This window comes from Arabidopsis lyrata (genome assembly GCF_000004255.2).
Source record: "Arabidopsis lyrata subsp. lyrata unplaced genomic scaffold ARALYscaffold_4, whole genome shotgun sequence".
NCBI lineage: Eukaryota > Viridiplantae > Streptophyta > Magnoliopsida > Brassicales > Brassicaceae > Arabidopsis > Arabidopsis lyrata.
This window is the reverse complement of record NW_003302552.1, coordinates 3,927,801-3,943,411: the sequence shown is the minus strand read 5'-3', so window position 1 is coordinate 3,943,411 and position 15,611 is coordinate 3,927,801. Positions and strand designations below refer to the sequence as shown.

Genomic DNA, 15,611 nt, shown 5'->3' with positions numbered 1-15,611 from the left:
AATTAAACGAAATATATATCTGTTCACGCTGGGTTAGGGTTATGGTATAGGGTTTGGGTTAAGGGTTAGGGTTATATAACAAATATTTACAAACCTAAACAGATATATAATTTCGTTTTAATTGTAAAATTTAAACCCTAACCACTCATTTGTCAACCCAAACCGATATCTATTTTCGTTTAATTATAAAATCTAAACCTTAACCACTCATTTGGCAACCCAAACCGACATCTAATTTCGTTTTAATTGTAAAATCTAAACCCTAAACCCTAAATCCTAAACCCTAAATCTATTTTCTGATTTCCTTTTTTTTAATTGTGTTTTTTTTTTTAATTCTCTAGTATTAGTAATGACATGGCAAAACGATTGGCTATAATCTGTTGGGTGAATTTAAAGGTTCACCCCAGGGGTAAACCTAAGTATGGTTCGTCACGCTTATTAGAGTCAGAGATATCATAAAAATCCTTATCATAATATGATAATAACGCCTAGCTATAATTTGACTCTAAACTAAACCGAGGCAGATAGAGACGGGCAGGACACATGAACGATATTGTAAAGTCTGAGCCCATCTCAAGTAACGGCTGTAAATGGTAAATCGAGAAACCTCGGATAGGTTATTGGTCTGGATCCGAACATTTTTTCAGGTCGAGGACCAAAACACCTAAAAATTGAATTTATTTAATCTGTTTTTTTTTTTTTGAATCAATCCGGCAAAGAGCTCTACTCTTCATCTCGTAATGAACTTGATCTTCTTCCATGCGTGCAGCTGGTCTATATTTATATATCCGATAGCTTAGATTTTCGACTCATCGAGACACTAGGCAAGTCGCCACAGAGCTTGTTTGTGACGGAACTAATCAATGCTCAAAACGAATTGATTGAGGTGACAAAAGCAGGCTTCAAGCTTTACTGGTTAAAGTCGAAGCTTGAGGACGTTTCCTTGGAGAGGAAGAAAGCAGTTTCTGATGGTTCTCAAGACCAACAACTCGAGGAATGTGGAACTGACTTTGTCGGATCTTAAAGGTGAAGTGGACAAGAAGAAGATCAAATATACGGCTGCTTTCTTCATTCGTATTCATAGATTTTCTTATAAAGAGATTCTTTCTCTCTTGCTTCTCAATCAAGTTACCATAGATATAGTTCGGTTTGAAATCAAGTTTCTTTTCCGGCTAGGTCGAGTGGATCTTCGTGGTAATTAATTTTTTTATTGTTTAATATTTAAGATTGCTTCAATATCTCCAATGTATGATTTGGGTTACTGACCATGAACAAGTTGAACTCATTAGAGCTACCATTGTAACAAAACCAAATTAATTAACAATGTTCTAAGTTGTAATCAAGTTTGGAAAAGAGCTAGAACAAAAGTCTCTACCAAGATGGCACAAAAGTTCAATTATTAAAAAGTGAAATAAATGCATGTAAATTTGACAAACTGGAGAAAAACAAATGGTTCCATCAAATTTTTATTTAGTTTAATTTGTAGAATGAAACGAAAGGTACAATATGGTTCTTCTAGTAGCTAGACATACTGACCATTGCACCTCTGAGTAAAATAAGCCTTCACTATCTCGACGGAAAGATCTGGATTCCTGCCAGTGAAAACCTTGAACTCAACAGAGTCACAAATCGTCCTTAAATTCCCTACGATAAAATTTGCAGCAGAGTTGTTTAGGGCTTTGTCAAAAGGAATCAAGGACAGCTCCAAGACGTTAAGAGCATTGGATGAGTTAAGAGATGATATAAGCTTGTTTCTGCATAGATCCCGCAAATGCGGAATCTCATATTTGTCCGCTGCTATATAAAGTGGTCGAACATGTTTCTTCTCTTTTTCAGAAAGCACAGAGCGGTTGTTGTAAATGAACTCAACTAAAGCCTCCAATTCTTCTTGTTTAAGCTCATAGAGGGTGACTGTCTCGATCTTTCCATCCGAAACCTTGAACTTGTCGGATTCCAGCATCTTCTTAAACACCTTTGATCTTGCTGCCTATTAACATTTGATGATATAATAAAGTGAAAAGCATTTCAAGTAATATCCAACACTAAACATAATCATCTTTTAAAGTTAAACTTGTTTTTATTGAAAAGAGGTAATGGAGAAAAAATTTAGAGACCATAACAAGTTTGTGGGCGGAGATAGCTTCACCCTCTTCAGTGTCCCCTGCCTTGAGGAGTAGATCGACTTGCCATTTTTCACCTAAGATCTTTGCAAATCCACCCAAGAAAGTTTCTAGGTTGCTCTGCTTTGCCATAGTAGCTATCACTTGAACTTGTGATTTAGTAAACGGTGGTGAGTTATATAGAGAAAACTCCATAAACGACAGTCAAAATTACCCTTGTTTTTACTTTCTTTGTTTCCCAAGACTTACGAAATGGAGGAGAAAATTAATGGTAATAACATAAATTCCCAATTCCCAACTTTCAGTCACCCTTCTCTGTTTAGATTCCGAATTCTATGAACCACATGGATGTTTCTGAAGTATTTTTGAAAATATAAGTTGCTTGGTCAATGGAGTATTTGTTATATTTTTATTCTTTGACCAAGTATTTACACTTGTGATAGTTGTTTTCTTAACATTCTAATACTTATTGATTAAAGCTTTGACACAAAGTAATATTCATGTATGTTTCGTAGGAAAATAACTAGGGCTGTGTGTGTTTGGTTCTTCGGTTCCATTCGGTTCGATATTTTTTTATTTTTGTTTTCCAGCCTCTTAGGATCAATAAGGGAGCCAAAACAATTTTGGTTAGGTTACTTGCCAGTTCAGTTCGGTTTGAAAACTTAGAAGAAGGGCCGAAAAATAACCAAACTCTATTGGATATCGGTTCAGTTCCAGTTATTTACCTTAAAAATAATTAATATCCAAAAGTTAACAAAAATTGTTCTATAAACTATTGAGACAAAAATGTATTGGACCGAAAATAGCTAGGTTGAGTTAAAGATTGGATCAAAATGCTCTAAGTTTATAGAGGGTTGGCCAAACATTTTTGGTTCCATTCGGGTACACATGGATATCGGATAATAATTGAACCGATATCCAGTGGATAGTGTGACAGAAATCCATTTAGATACTTAGTGGTATCCATAATCAATCCAAAACTATTTTTCATTTCGGTTCAACTATACTTTTTCAATTTAAAATTTATTCTTTCCGTTTTCCCTAATTTAGCTTTCTCTGTTTGTTATCTTTCATTATACAAAATATTATTCTTAACATATTTATTTCAAATAAATTAAGAAATAATCCTTCCGATTTTTTAAGTTATATGTTTAAAATTTTACATATTAAGATTTTTTACAACTCATACTATATTACCCTTATTCTGTAATTAGTTACATATATATATATATATATATATATATATATATATATATATATATATATATTTAACTCTAATTTATAAGGGATCCAATATACAGTGAGAATGTTAAACATATATACAGTAAACCTCTATAAATTAATAATGTTGGGACCATGCAATTTTATTAATTTAAAGAGGTATTAGTTTATCGATAAATTAATAACTATTAATTTATAGAGAGCTTTTACTAATTTTGTAATTTCTTAAAAACTTTTTATCTAAAAATAAATTTTTCCTTAATAAGCAATATTTTTTTAAAACCAAGTACAAGTAGAGAAACAATTATTAAGTTTAAAAAACAACAAAAACTTTTTTCGAATAATAGAGTCATATTTCATTAAATATATTACATATAATATTTTAAATATATATCATAGTAATTCATATATGACATATATAAATTTATATCATATATATATATATATATATATATTAAGTTACATATACTTATATATACAGATAAGTTTATACAATGATTAATTTATGATATAGATGGGACAATATATTTACATGGGATTTTTAAAAAATTATTATCTTATTAATTTATCGATATATGTCATATTTTACATTGGTCCCAACTCGGGACCGAAAGAATTTATTAATTTAGAAAGGTTATTAATTTATAGAGTATTAATTTATAGAGGTTTTACTGTAGCTTGTATAGAAAATACTAGCTGAAAAATACAAAACATAATTTTTTTGAAAATATTTATTATCAAGGGACTGAGGAAGTATTGAATTGGCAAAACATGGTTACTCTCAACCTCATTTTTTTTTCTTCTAGATAGCAATAGAATCTCCTAATAGGATTTTAAACTATAAAGGCATATCAATCAGGTTACTCGGCTCCGGTCCAACCCAAAACCCGCAAAGTCAATATACTTGGTTTGGTCCAAAAAAAATTTACGAGCTAATATTTTAAAATCCGGCCCAATCCAAATATAATTAAATGTAAAATCGAGAGATTTTTTGGGATTTCACTTACAAAAAATATAATTTGACAACATTTATCAATATTTCTTTTGAAATCCAAATTAATGAAAATGTAAAGTGGATTATCAAAAATATCTAAAATCCAAACAGAAAATAGAACATATTAAACTAGATAGCTAGTGAAACTAAAATTAAGCATAAGAAATTAAATAACCTTTTTCATGTTTAAGTTATATGTCATTTTAAATATTTTTTTGTCGATTCTGAACTCTACTCACACATGCATGCAAACTTGCTACTCGATCGGTAGTATGAAAAACTACTTGAGAGAAGACGTTCTATTTATTCTTTCACTTCCATTCCCTAAATCCGATATCCACTATCTTTGCAACATTAAATTCTTCGGCAAAACGTTTTACAAAATATAAACGTTCTAGTTATCTTTGTTAAACGTTCTAGTTACCTTTGTTATTATTGAAACAAAAAGAACCAGAAAAAATAATTTAGCTCATCCTCACTAAACAAGTGTTTAACCGTAGTCACTTAGTAATAGTCATCAGAATCATCTTCGTATGGGTCCATAATTGGATTCAGGAAAGCCTTCGTTATCTCTACGGCAAGATTTGGGTTTCTTTCCACAAACAACCTGAAGTCACCACAATCTACAATTGTATTCATATTCCTAGCGATAAAACTCAAACATGCATTGGTGAGAGATTTGTCATTCGTCCAAAGGAATTTGGGAGAGCTTAAGCAAGTCAGGAGCATTCGACGAATTCAGAGAAGATATCAGCTCGTCTCTGGACAAGTCTTGTAAATGCATGATCTTGTATATATCTATCGGCTGCTATATAAAGCGACCGAACATGTTTCTTCAGTTTTGCAAAAGAAAATGATACACCATCGCTATACATGAACTCAACTAGGGTCTCTAACTCTTGGTGTTCCATCTCCGATAGAGTTATTGTTTTAGTGCCGGAAAATACCTCAGATAAACAATGATAAAAGCATGTCAAAACTCAAAATTAGTATTTATAGTGTTTTTCCATGATATTAAAGATGAAAAATAATAGAGAAGAGGAGAAATACAAGAACAAGTTTGTGGACAGAGATAACTGCACAATGATCATTAGTGTCTCCTGCCATGAGTCGTAGATCGGTATGCCATTTTTCTTTTAAGACTTTTTCAAATCCACCCAAGAAAAGGTCTTTATTAGTTTAACAAAAAAAAAGGTCTTTATTAGTCTGTATTGCCATATAGTACTTGTCGCTTTTGTTCCAAGTAAAGCGAATATATTATAAGTTTAGTTATAAGATCGATGTTAGGGTTATATAGAAAACCAAAAGCCAAAATGACGGTCAAACTGGATGAGACATTCATATAATGTTACAAGTTACAACAAATGACGAATCAGGAAAAAAAGGCTCCTCACTATTACCAAAAAGTATAATTGTCTTTATGATTTTGTTGACTCATTCATTTTGTATTGGTTCACACGATACCAATTTTATTTCGACACCTAGCTAAGTGACAACTAACAATCATTACATTATTACTTTAAATACTACTGCCTCCGTTTTAAATTATGTCGTTTTATAAGTTAAATTTTGTTTTAAATTAGTTATCGTTTTAGATTTTTAATACATATTTTTGACAGATTTTCCAATTTTATTCCTAATTTTAGCTTATTAATTGACGATATCACATAAAACAATACATTAATTAGAAGTAAAACAGATCCTACCAAAAAAAAAAAATTAGAAGTAAAACAGAAAAATTGAATAAATGTGAAAAAACTTAAACTACAACTAATTAAAAACGGGAGTATGTGATTTGCAGAATTTCAAAACAAAATTTGATTTGCAGTCTTTTGTTGAGATGATGACTATACAAATTTCTAATTAGTTTTATTTAAAAACACATTCATCATCTCTACCTATTTAGAACCATTCATCCCCACTTATTTCTTTTGATCTCGTAAAAGATGGAGTTGGGAAAATCAATTGAGAACCAAAACGACGTGGTGGTAAGACTAACAAAGCATGTCATCTCTACCATTGCCAATGGTTCCAACCTTGTCTTCTCACCAACGTCAATCAACGTTTTGCTCAGCCTCATCGCGGCCGGTTCAAGTTGTGTGACCAATGAAAAAATCCTCTCATTCCTCATGTTACCGTCAACGGATCACCTCAACATAGTCTTGGCCAAAATCATAGACGGCGACACGGAGACAAGTGATTTGCGCTTGTCTATAGCCAATGGTGTTTGGATCGACAAGTTTTTCTCCTTGAAGCCTTCCTTTAAAGCGCTTTTGGAGAATTCTTACAAGGCTACTTGTAATCAAGTTGACTTCGCAACCAAGGTATCTTTTTTTTTTTTTTGTTTATGGACAAATCTTGAATTTCTTGAATTTATATAACATCCAGTTTGTGGAATGATTTGTCAAATTTTATGATCTCTTATCATGAAGCCTTCTGAAGTGATTGATGAGGTGAATACATGGGTTGAAGTCCAAACTAATGGACTCATCAAGGAGATTCTTTCACGCGATTCTATCGATACTATCCGTAGCAGCACACTCGTTCTTGCAAATGCAGTCTACTTCAAAGGAGCATGGAGCAGTAAATTTGATGCAAACCTGACAAAAGATAACGATTTTCATCTGCTTGACGGTACCTCGGTGAAAGTCCCCTTCATGACCAATTACGAGGACCAGTACCTAAGAAGCTATGATGGTTTCAAAGTTTTGCGCCTCCCTTATATAGAGGATCTACGTCAATTCTCTATGTACATTTATCTTCCTAACGATAAAGACGGATTAGCTGCTCTGCTTGAGATGATAGGCTCCGAACCAGAATTTATCGATAACCATATTCCGCTCCACCGTATATCAGTTGGTGCTTTCCGGATCCCAAAGTTTAAATTCTCTTTCGAGTTTAATGCTTCAGAAGTTCTGAAAGATATGGGGCTGACTTCACCATTTAATAATGGAGGTGGTTTAACTGAGATGGTTGATTCACCTTCCAACGGTGGAGATCTATACGTCTCAAGCATTCTTCATAAAGCTTGTATTGAAGTGGATGAAGAGGGAACCGAAGCTGCAGCCGTCTCCGTTGGCGTCATAATGTGCACTTCTTTGAGGCGGAATCCGGATTTCGTAGCTGACCGTCCATTTCTGTTCACTGTCAGAGAAGACAAGAGTGGAGTGATTTTGTTCATGGGTCAAGTTCTTGATCCTTCAAAACATTAATTGAACTTGGATGTGTGGGAGAAAACATTAAGCCACCATATATTATGTTGTATTTTGTGTATATTCATGGTTTGATGGAATTGGGTTCCTCTTTTTACTGCTTTGTGTGTGATTAATAAAAGTGATTATTGTCAAGAGATTTGCAAGATTTATGGTTTTTCAGATTATATTTTAGTGTTGACATAATCATCTTTAATTATTGTATCTTGCTGCAACAGTTACTTGTAAGAATGCTCTCTTTCCCACAAACTCCTATCTTGTCTCCCCGTGATTCAGTATCGTAAAACTGTCAAAGTTCTAGAGATTGGTGCTCAAGGTTGATTTGCAAGGTTTCGTCTCCATATGCTCTGCCTCACAGGTTTTGCTTATAAGAACCATCGTAGTTTCATCTCTTGTTACAACATTTTAGCCATTGTGTATGAAAAAAGATATATGAAGCAAGTAATTAAACTGGCATTACCGCATGTTTCTCCTACTCTCCTCCGACATCCAAGTTATAAAAGATCATTCCAAAATTCATATATGCTACTTCATCTTTCATCATTTGATTTTTATTCTTTGGTTAAATCTTGGTCCTTAGGTTCAGTCACAATAACATCTTTTTTAGGCAGTGAATTAATTTTGGAGACAACAATGCGAATACCATTTGAAGTGTTGAAGCAACGTTACAAGTGTTTATTTGATGATATAGTGGAAGCTACGATTTGAATTGGCATCAAGATGGACTCAAAGGACTCTTTGGCGTGGGAGTTTACAACGAATCAAAGAAAATAATCTTGGTAAAAGAAAACAATCACATATATTAATTAATATCTATGTGTACTTAATGGAGAACTAAACTATAGACATGGCGCTGGGTTTGAGTATCAAAGGTTGTGGAGAGAAGATTAGGGAGAGAGTCGTGGGAGGCTATCGCAGTTGTAGCCTTGTCCGGTGGTTTCACGGTTGTTCTAACAACGTCACTCTATGTGACTAAAGCGAGAATGGTGGAGGCTCCATGAGGCCTGGATTATTTATCCATGTGGATGGCTGCTTATTTCATTCTCACACATGAGGGTCCTCTTTTTTTTTTTCTATAAAAGAGTTATTCCATGGTTCTTCTCGACTGCTCCACTTTTAGCCTTGAACTTAGCTGGCTATGAACTACCTCAAAAGGCTATGATAACACATTCACACCTCTTGTACGTCTCAATGATTTTGGGTCAACCGGTTTTTGGTTGGGGTCGTGTGTTGTTTACCTAAGTTTGATTAATTAATATGCTTGTTCATCACAAAAGAGAAGAAAGCGATACTGGGCCAGGATTACATATAGCCACAAAAATAGGAAGCTAAATAAAAAGACGTTAGAGGGTTTGTTACAAAAACAGAGTATATAACTATGGCCTTAATTCTGTCTATAATTAACAAAATGATCTTTGAAGGAAAGAAAAAAGTAGTATAGATGAAGATGCTCTCTATCATCTTTAACTTCTTTTACTCTTTCTTGTGCGATCCAAAATACTATATAGTCTTCTCTCATATAAATTTTCTACAAACGTCGGATAATGAACTTATATCATCTAAACACAACATCAACAAATGACAAAAATTTATTCCACAAAAAGAATCTAAGATAAGGTTCTAAAAGCGTCACTAATGAAGTAGACATATATCCTCAACCATGAAACAGTCCATGGCATTCGACAACAACACATTCTAATGTCAACGTAGTTCATATGTGTCTCTTTCTATGAGCTTCTCTATTGGCATTGACCTTGCATTTAACTCGTAATCCATTTTTTTTTAACGACACATTTACTTCCAAAATAAATTGTTTTAAGAAGTTGTAATGTACCAAAAAGAATTTCGAGTTTGCGGGAATGAATGAAGTCTAGAATATGAACAAGAACTTTAACAAAGAATTACTCTCTTTATTGCTTAGGAAAATAGCTCAAAACCTAAAAGTTCTATCTCTCAAATTCTCTCACAACTCATATGTTTATCACAAGCTCAATAAACATATATATAGGGTTTTACAAAACTCATAAACCGACTTTGATTAGTATCTAGATAACTCCTAGACCTAATACAACTTTATCCTAAAACACATTCATAAACCGACTTCATTAACTTGGGCTTTAAGTCAAGCTTATTCCAACAATCTCCTCCTTAAGCTTGAAGCCTCCTTTCTTCACTTCTTGTACTCCAATAAACTCTCTCATTTCACTGAACTTTACTCTTCCGAGAGCTTTAGTCAATATGTCTGCTTTCTGTTCTTCTCCCGGAATGTGCATGACCTCAATTTGTCCAAGCTCAACACATTCTCGAATAAAATGATATCTTCTATGAATGTGTTTGCTCCTACCATGGAAAACATGGTTCTTTGTAAGAGCTATAGTTGATTGATTGTCGATGAAGACAATGACCTTCTCATTTGGTGTTCCTGCAATTTCACTGAGTAAGTCTTGAAGCCAAATGCCCTGTTTCGCAGCCTCTGTCCCTGCCATGAACTCTGCTTCACATGAGGATAACGCCACAACACTCTGCTTTTGTGAGCACCATGAAATTGGACCTTCTCCAAGATAAAATATATGTCTCATGGTACTTTTCCCATCATCTGGATCCACGTTGTGGCTGCTATCACTGTACCCTATTAGTTTTGGCACATCATTGCTCCGTTTAAACACTAGACCTAGAGATGTTGTTCCTTTCAAATACCTCAAACACCGTTTCATTGCTACAGCGTGTGATTCTCTAGGACTCTGCATATATCTGCTCTGGATTCCTACACAGTATGAAAGATCTGGTCTGGTATGGAGAAGGTACCTGAGACACCCCACATTCTTCCTATAAATCGTAGCATCAATCTCTTTCTCGTGTTCTGACTTTGAAGCTTTTAATCCAGTTTCCATAGGTGTATGAACTGGATTACAATCTCCCATACCAGCTTCTTCTAGAATTTTCAGAGCATATCTGTGTTGATTCAAAGCAATCCCCTCATTGTGTTGTACGACTTCTATTCCAAGATAGTAAGTGAGTTTTCCCAAGTCACTCATTTCAAACTTTGAGGACATCTCTTCTTTGAATTCTTTGATGATCTCCAAGCTTGTTCCTGTCACAAACAGATCATCAACATACACAGCTATGACTAATAAGTGTTTTTCAACCTCTTTTCGATACACTGATGGTTCATTTGAGCACTTTTTGAACTGTAATTCACAAAGTATCTGGTTCAACTTGTTATTCCAGGCTCTTGGTGCCTGTCTTAGCCCATATAGAGCTTTGTTGAGTTTGTAGACTTTATCTTCTTTTCCTTTTATCTCAAAACCTTCAGGTTGGTTAACATAGACTGTTTCTTTTAGTTCTCCGTGTAAGAATGCTGTTTTGACGTCAAGATGACGTATCTCCCATCCGTGTGAAGCTGCCAAGTCAATCAAAAGTCTAATGGGTTCTATTCGTGCAACTGGAGCAAAAACTTCCTCAAAATCTACTCCATATTGTTGTACATATCCTTTTGCAACGAGTCTGGCTTTATGCTTATTAATGCTCCCATCTGAATTCCTTTTGAGTTTAAAAACCCATTTTAGGCCAATTGGTGAAACACCTAATGGTCAATCCACAAGATTCCATGTTTTTAGCTTTTCTATGGAACTTATCTCATCTTCACATGCATCTATCCATTCTTTGATTTCTTTGGCTTCATGGAAACTTCTTGGTTCATCATTTAAACATAAAAGCAACACTTCTCCTTCTTCTTCAGCCATTAACACATAATCTTCAAGATATTTTGGTTTAATGATTTGTCTCTCTGTTCTTCTTAAGACTGGTGGTGAGACATAGCTAGGATCCACATTCTCACTTTCTTCTTCCTCATTAAACTCGAATCTATCTTCTGTTTCAGTATCACTTTCATTTGCCTCATTATCAATCGGATCATGATTTTGCAGACCATATTCTGTTTCTGCTTGTTCTGTTTCAATGGTTTCTCCATCTTCTCGGAGACCATTATTCCCATAAGTATCAAATGTGATATGAAAGCTTCCATCCCCATCTTTTGTTAAGTTTTTATGTTCCCAGTTCCATCCTTTTGCTTCATCAAAAATGACATCTCGGCTTACTACTACCTTCTGTACCTGTGGATCAAACAAACGATATGCTTTTGACCCTGGTTCTATGCCTAAGTGAACAAGCATCCTAGATCTGTCATCAAGTTTTTTCAGATGTGGCTTGTTTATCTTTGCATACGCAATGCAGCCAAATACTCTAATGTGCTCAACTGTTGGCCTTTTTTCTCGAAAACATTCATATGGAGTTTTGTCTTTAAGAGTTCGTGTAGAGACTCTATTCAATATGTAGGTAGAATGTCTGATGGCCTCTCCCCACAAGTAGTTTGGTAATTTCATATGCTTCAGAATACTTCTAGCCATCTCCATTAGGGTCCTGTTGCGTCTCTCCACCACTCCATTCTGTTGAGGAGTGTATGGAGCAGTAAGATGTCTTTTTATCCCTGATTCTTCACAAAAGGAATTAAACTCAAATGATACAAACTCTCCTCCTCTATCCGTTCTAAAAGTTTGTATTCTTGATCCTGATTCTTTTTCAACTAAAGCTTTGAAATTCTGAAACTTTTTGAATGCATCTCCTTTTTCTTTCAGTAGAATGGTCCACATATAACGGGAGAAATCGTCAATAAGCACAAAGATGTACCTGTTCCCAGCACTTGTGCTTGGTGATATTGGTCCACAAAGGTCACCGTGGATCAGCTCAAGTTTCTTGGTAGCTCTATAAGTTGTTTCCTGTGGGAAGCTTTGTCTGGTTTGCTTACCAAGCAAACAAGAGCTGCAAATTTCTTTTTCAACTGTAATAACAGGAGCACCTAAGACGAGTTTCTTATAAACCATGTTCTTTAAGCTTGCAAAATTTATGTGTCCCATCCTTGCATGCAGTCTGCTTGAATCACTTACTGTTGTCAAATACAGGTTTGCTTCTTTTCTTAACCCCATCTGGACCTTGTATAGTCTGTTCTTGGATCTTTCTGCCTTGACTAGTAATTTTCCATCAAAATCAAGCATTGTCAGATATTCTCCTTTAAGTCTTATATCACAGCCAGATTCAGTAGCTTGTCCTAGGCTTATGATGTTGCTTTTTAAGTCAGGTATGAAGTAAACATCAGTCATTATTCTTGAGTTCCCATTTGTATCTATAATGCTATTGTTCCCTTTCCTTTGATGTTAATACGGGAATCATCTCCAAACCGGACTTTTCCTGTTATAGCTTTATCAAGTTTATCAAAGTATCTTTTATCTCCGGTCATATGGTTACTAGCACCATTCTTCTCCATTGGTATTTGTTTCAAAGTTACTAGGCACATAGTTTTTCTCATTTAAGTAGACCACTTCATTCATCATAAGCTCATCTGCATTCTGTGTGTCTTTTGTTTCTGTTTCTTGTGCTTCTTGTAATTTGAGCAACCTATCCGGACACTGTGATGCAAAGTGCCCATTCTTGTCACAACGGAAACAAGTTATATCTGAAAGATCTCTTCCACCAGATCGGCCTCGACCTCTTCCTCTATAGAAACCTCTGCCACCACGTCCTTTGTTTCTATAATCTCCTTGATAACTTGTTTCTGTGCTTGTGTACATCAGTTTACTTTGATCTTCTTCAGCCTCTTCTTCATCATTCACACGGTCTTCATAGGTTTTAATACGTCCAACTATATCCTCGAAGCTTGTGGATTTGAGGTCTAAAACCTGTTCAAGAGATGCTACTATGTGGATGTATTTTTTTCGTGGTAAGCTCTTAAGAAACTTTTTCACAAGTTTGGTTGATTCAATGTTCTCTCCCAGTGAAGCCGCTTTTGAAGCTATTTCAGATATTTTTTCAGAGAATCCATCTACAGTTTCTGAGTCTTTCATCTTGAGGCGATCAAATTATGCCATCAAGGTTTGTAATCTTACTTCTTTTACTCTTTATGCTCCAACATGCTTTGCTTGAATCGCTTCCCATACTTTCTTTGCATTATCTAACTCCCCAATTTGTAACACAAGAGCCTCAGGTATTGACTGGAAAAGTAAGGCTATGGCTATATCGTTTTTATCATTATTAACAACATTAGTCTCGACAACCTCCCACACCTTGTGTACACGGAGGATGATCCTCATCTTCATAGCCCACACGGTATAGTTTGTGGAGGTTAGCATCGGGCACTTTATTGTAGAAGGTATGTGATCCTTTCCTGTGATGTTACCCACGGCGAGAGCATCATCATCAGCCATGGCTCGGCTATACCTAATGATCTTCACGTCTTCTTAAGGATCGAGTAATCCTTATCGCACTGATACCAAATCTAGAATATGAACAAGAACTTTAACAAAGAATTACTCTCTTTATTGCTTAGGAAAATAGCTCAAAACCTAAAAGTTCTATCTCTCAAATTCTCTCACAACTCATATGTTTATCACAAGCTCAATAAACATATATATAGGGTTTTACAAAACTCATAAACCGACTTTGATTGGTATCTAGATAACTCCTAGACCTAATACAACTTTATCCTAAACCCATTCATAAACCGACTTCATTAACTTGGGCTTTAAATCAAGCTTATTCCAACATGAAGTGGATGTAGCGAGCGCGATGAGATTCAAGGATCTCTTTTTGTTCTTATGAAAGTGAGTAACTAAGTAATAAGACGTCAATAGCCAATAACGGAAGAGACATCACCTCCCGCTTCAATGCCTATACAAAAATATCAAAAAATGAGAAAAGGTTTTGGTGTTTTGGAAATCAGAAGCAAAAGTACTAACTCGGATCATCTCTATAGTGAGAGGCGAAACATTTTGTTTTACATAGTTTGTACTTATATGAATTATAAGCATATTCCACTCTGAAGAAAATCAGAAAAAGGGTCCACATACAAAAATATTTTATTTAATATATTTTATTTTTGTTTTACTGGAAGAGAATTTTATGTATTAAATTTTCTTAGTAAGCATGACTTTACCATAACCATAACCACTAGAATCATCTTCGAATGGGTCCATAATCGGATTCAGAAAAGCCTTTGTTATCTCTACGGCAAGATTTGGGTTTCTTGCCACAAACAACCTGAAGTCACAGATTGTTTTTATATTGAAGATGCAGATTCGTGGAACAGCGAGCTGATGGATATCATAGAGCTATGTGTGTTTCAGGATGATAGATATCGAATCAGACAACTGATTTGGTAATATGGAAGCAATAGCTGACGTGGCAAAGCTATACTGGATGATGGAATGGGGCCAAGGAGCTTAGGCGATGTGTCGAAGAGATTAGAGGAAATGGAAGATGTTGAGATATGATGAATATTCTAAACAACGAATAAGTAAAAGGATAACTTTGACAAGCAAGGTGTATCTCTAGGGGAAATTCTTGGGGACTTTAGGTTTAGGATTTCTCGAGATTGGCATAAGTATTCTAGAGTGTGGCACGAGCCAAGGTTAGCACGATAAAATATTCTTACCGAGTTGTAAACTTCAAAGCCAAGGAAAAAGAGCTAAGAAGGTGAGTGTGTAGATCTCTCTTTGTCTACACGATAGTGTGTTGAGATAGAGAAGAGAGATTAGCTTAGAGTTGTTTTTAGTGGGGATTAGCTTATCTTGTGTAATAGGTTAAGTAAATCCGTGATAGATAGGATCTGTTGTACTAGATCATATTATCAATAAGAACAAATACAAGCGTTTGATTCGGCGCTTTCCGAATCGTATATATGTTGTGTACCCTCTATACCTCAACACATATTACTAGCGATAAAACACAAACATGCATTGTTGAGTGGTTCGTCCAAAGCAATCTGGGAGAGCTTAACTATATTAAGAGCATTCGACGAATTCATAGTAAGTATATAAAAATTTAGACTATTTCGAATATGTTTTAAAATAAATACAAAATAATGAAAAATAAATATGTGATTCTATGTGAAGATATGTCACTGTATTTTAAAAATACAAAATAAAATGTTTTATGTTTATAGTATCACCGGATCCAAAGTTGCATTAAGTTTCCAAAATGCTTTCTTTGTCTTCTAGCGGTGATAGAGTTACG

General features: G+C 34.8%; 2 protein-coding genes across 2 annotated transcripts; one reads left to right on the top strand and one right to left on the bottom strand.

Annotated features, from left to right (window-relative positions):
- Positions 1-1,492: 1,492 nt before the first annotated feature.
- LOC9316734 (putative BTB/POZ domain-containing protein At2g40450) lies at positions 1,493-1,967 on the bottom strand. Its single transcript, XM_021029871.1, has one exon. It carries the CDS (start codon positions 1,958-1,960, stop codon positions 1,523-1,525), a length of 438 nt encoding a protein of 145 aa, XP_020885530.1. The 5' UTR covers positions 1,961-1,967; the 3' UTR covers positions 1,493-1,522.
- Positions 1,968-6,220: 4,253 nt separating this feature from the next.
- On the top strand, positions 6,221-7,684 carry LOC9316733 (serpin-Z10). Its single transcript, XM_021029375.1, has 2 exons — positions 6,221-6,659; positions 6,768-7,684. Exons 1-2 carry the CDS (start codon positions 6,282-6,284, stop codon positions 7,545-7,547), a joined length of 1,158 nt encoding a protein of 385 aa, XP_020885034.1. The 5' UTR covers positions 6,221-6,281; the 3' UTR covers positions 7,548-7,684.
- Positions 7,685-15,611: the final 7,927 nt, after the last annotated feature.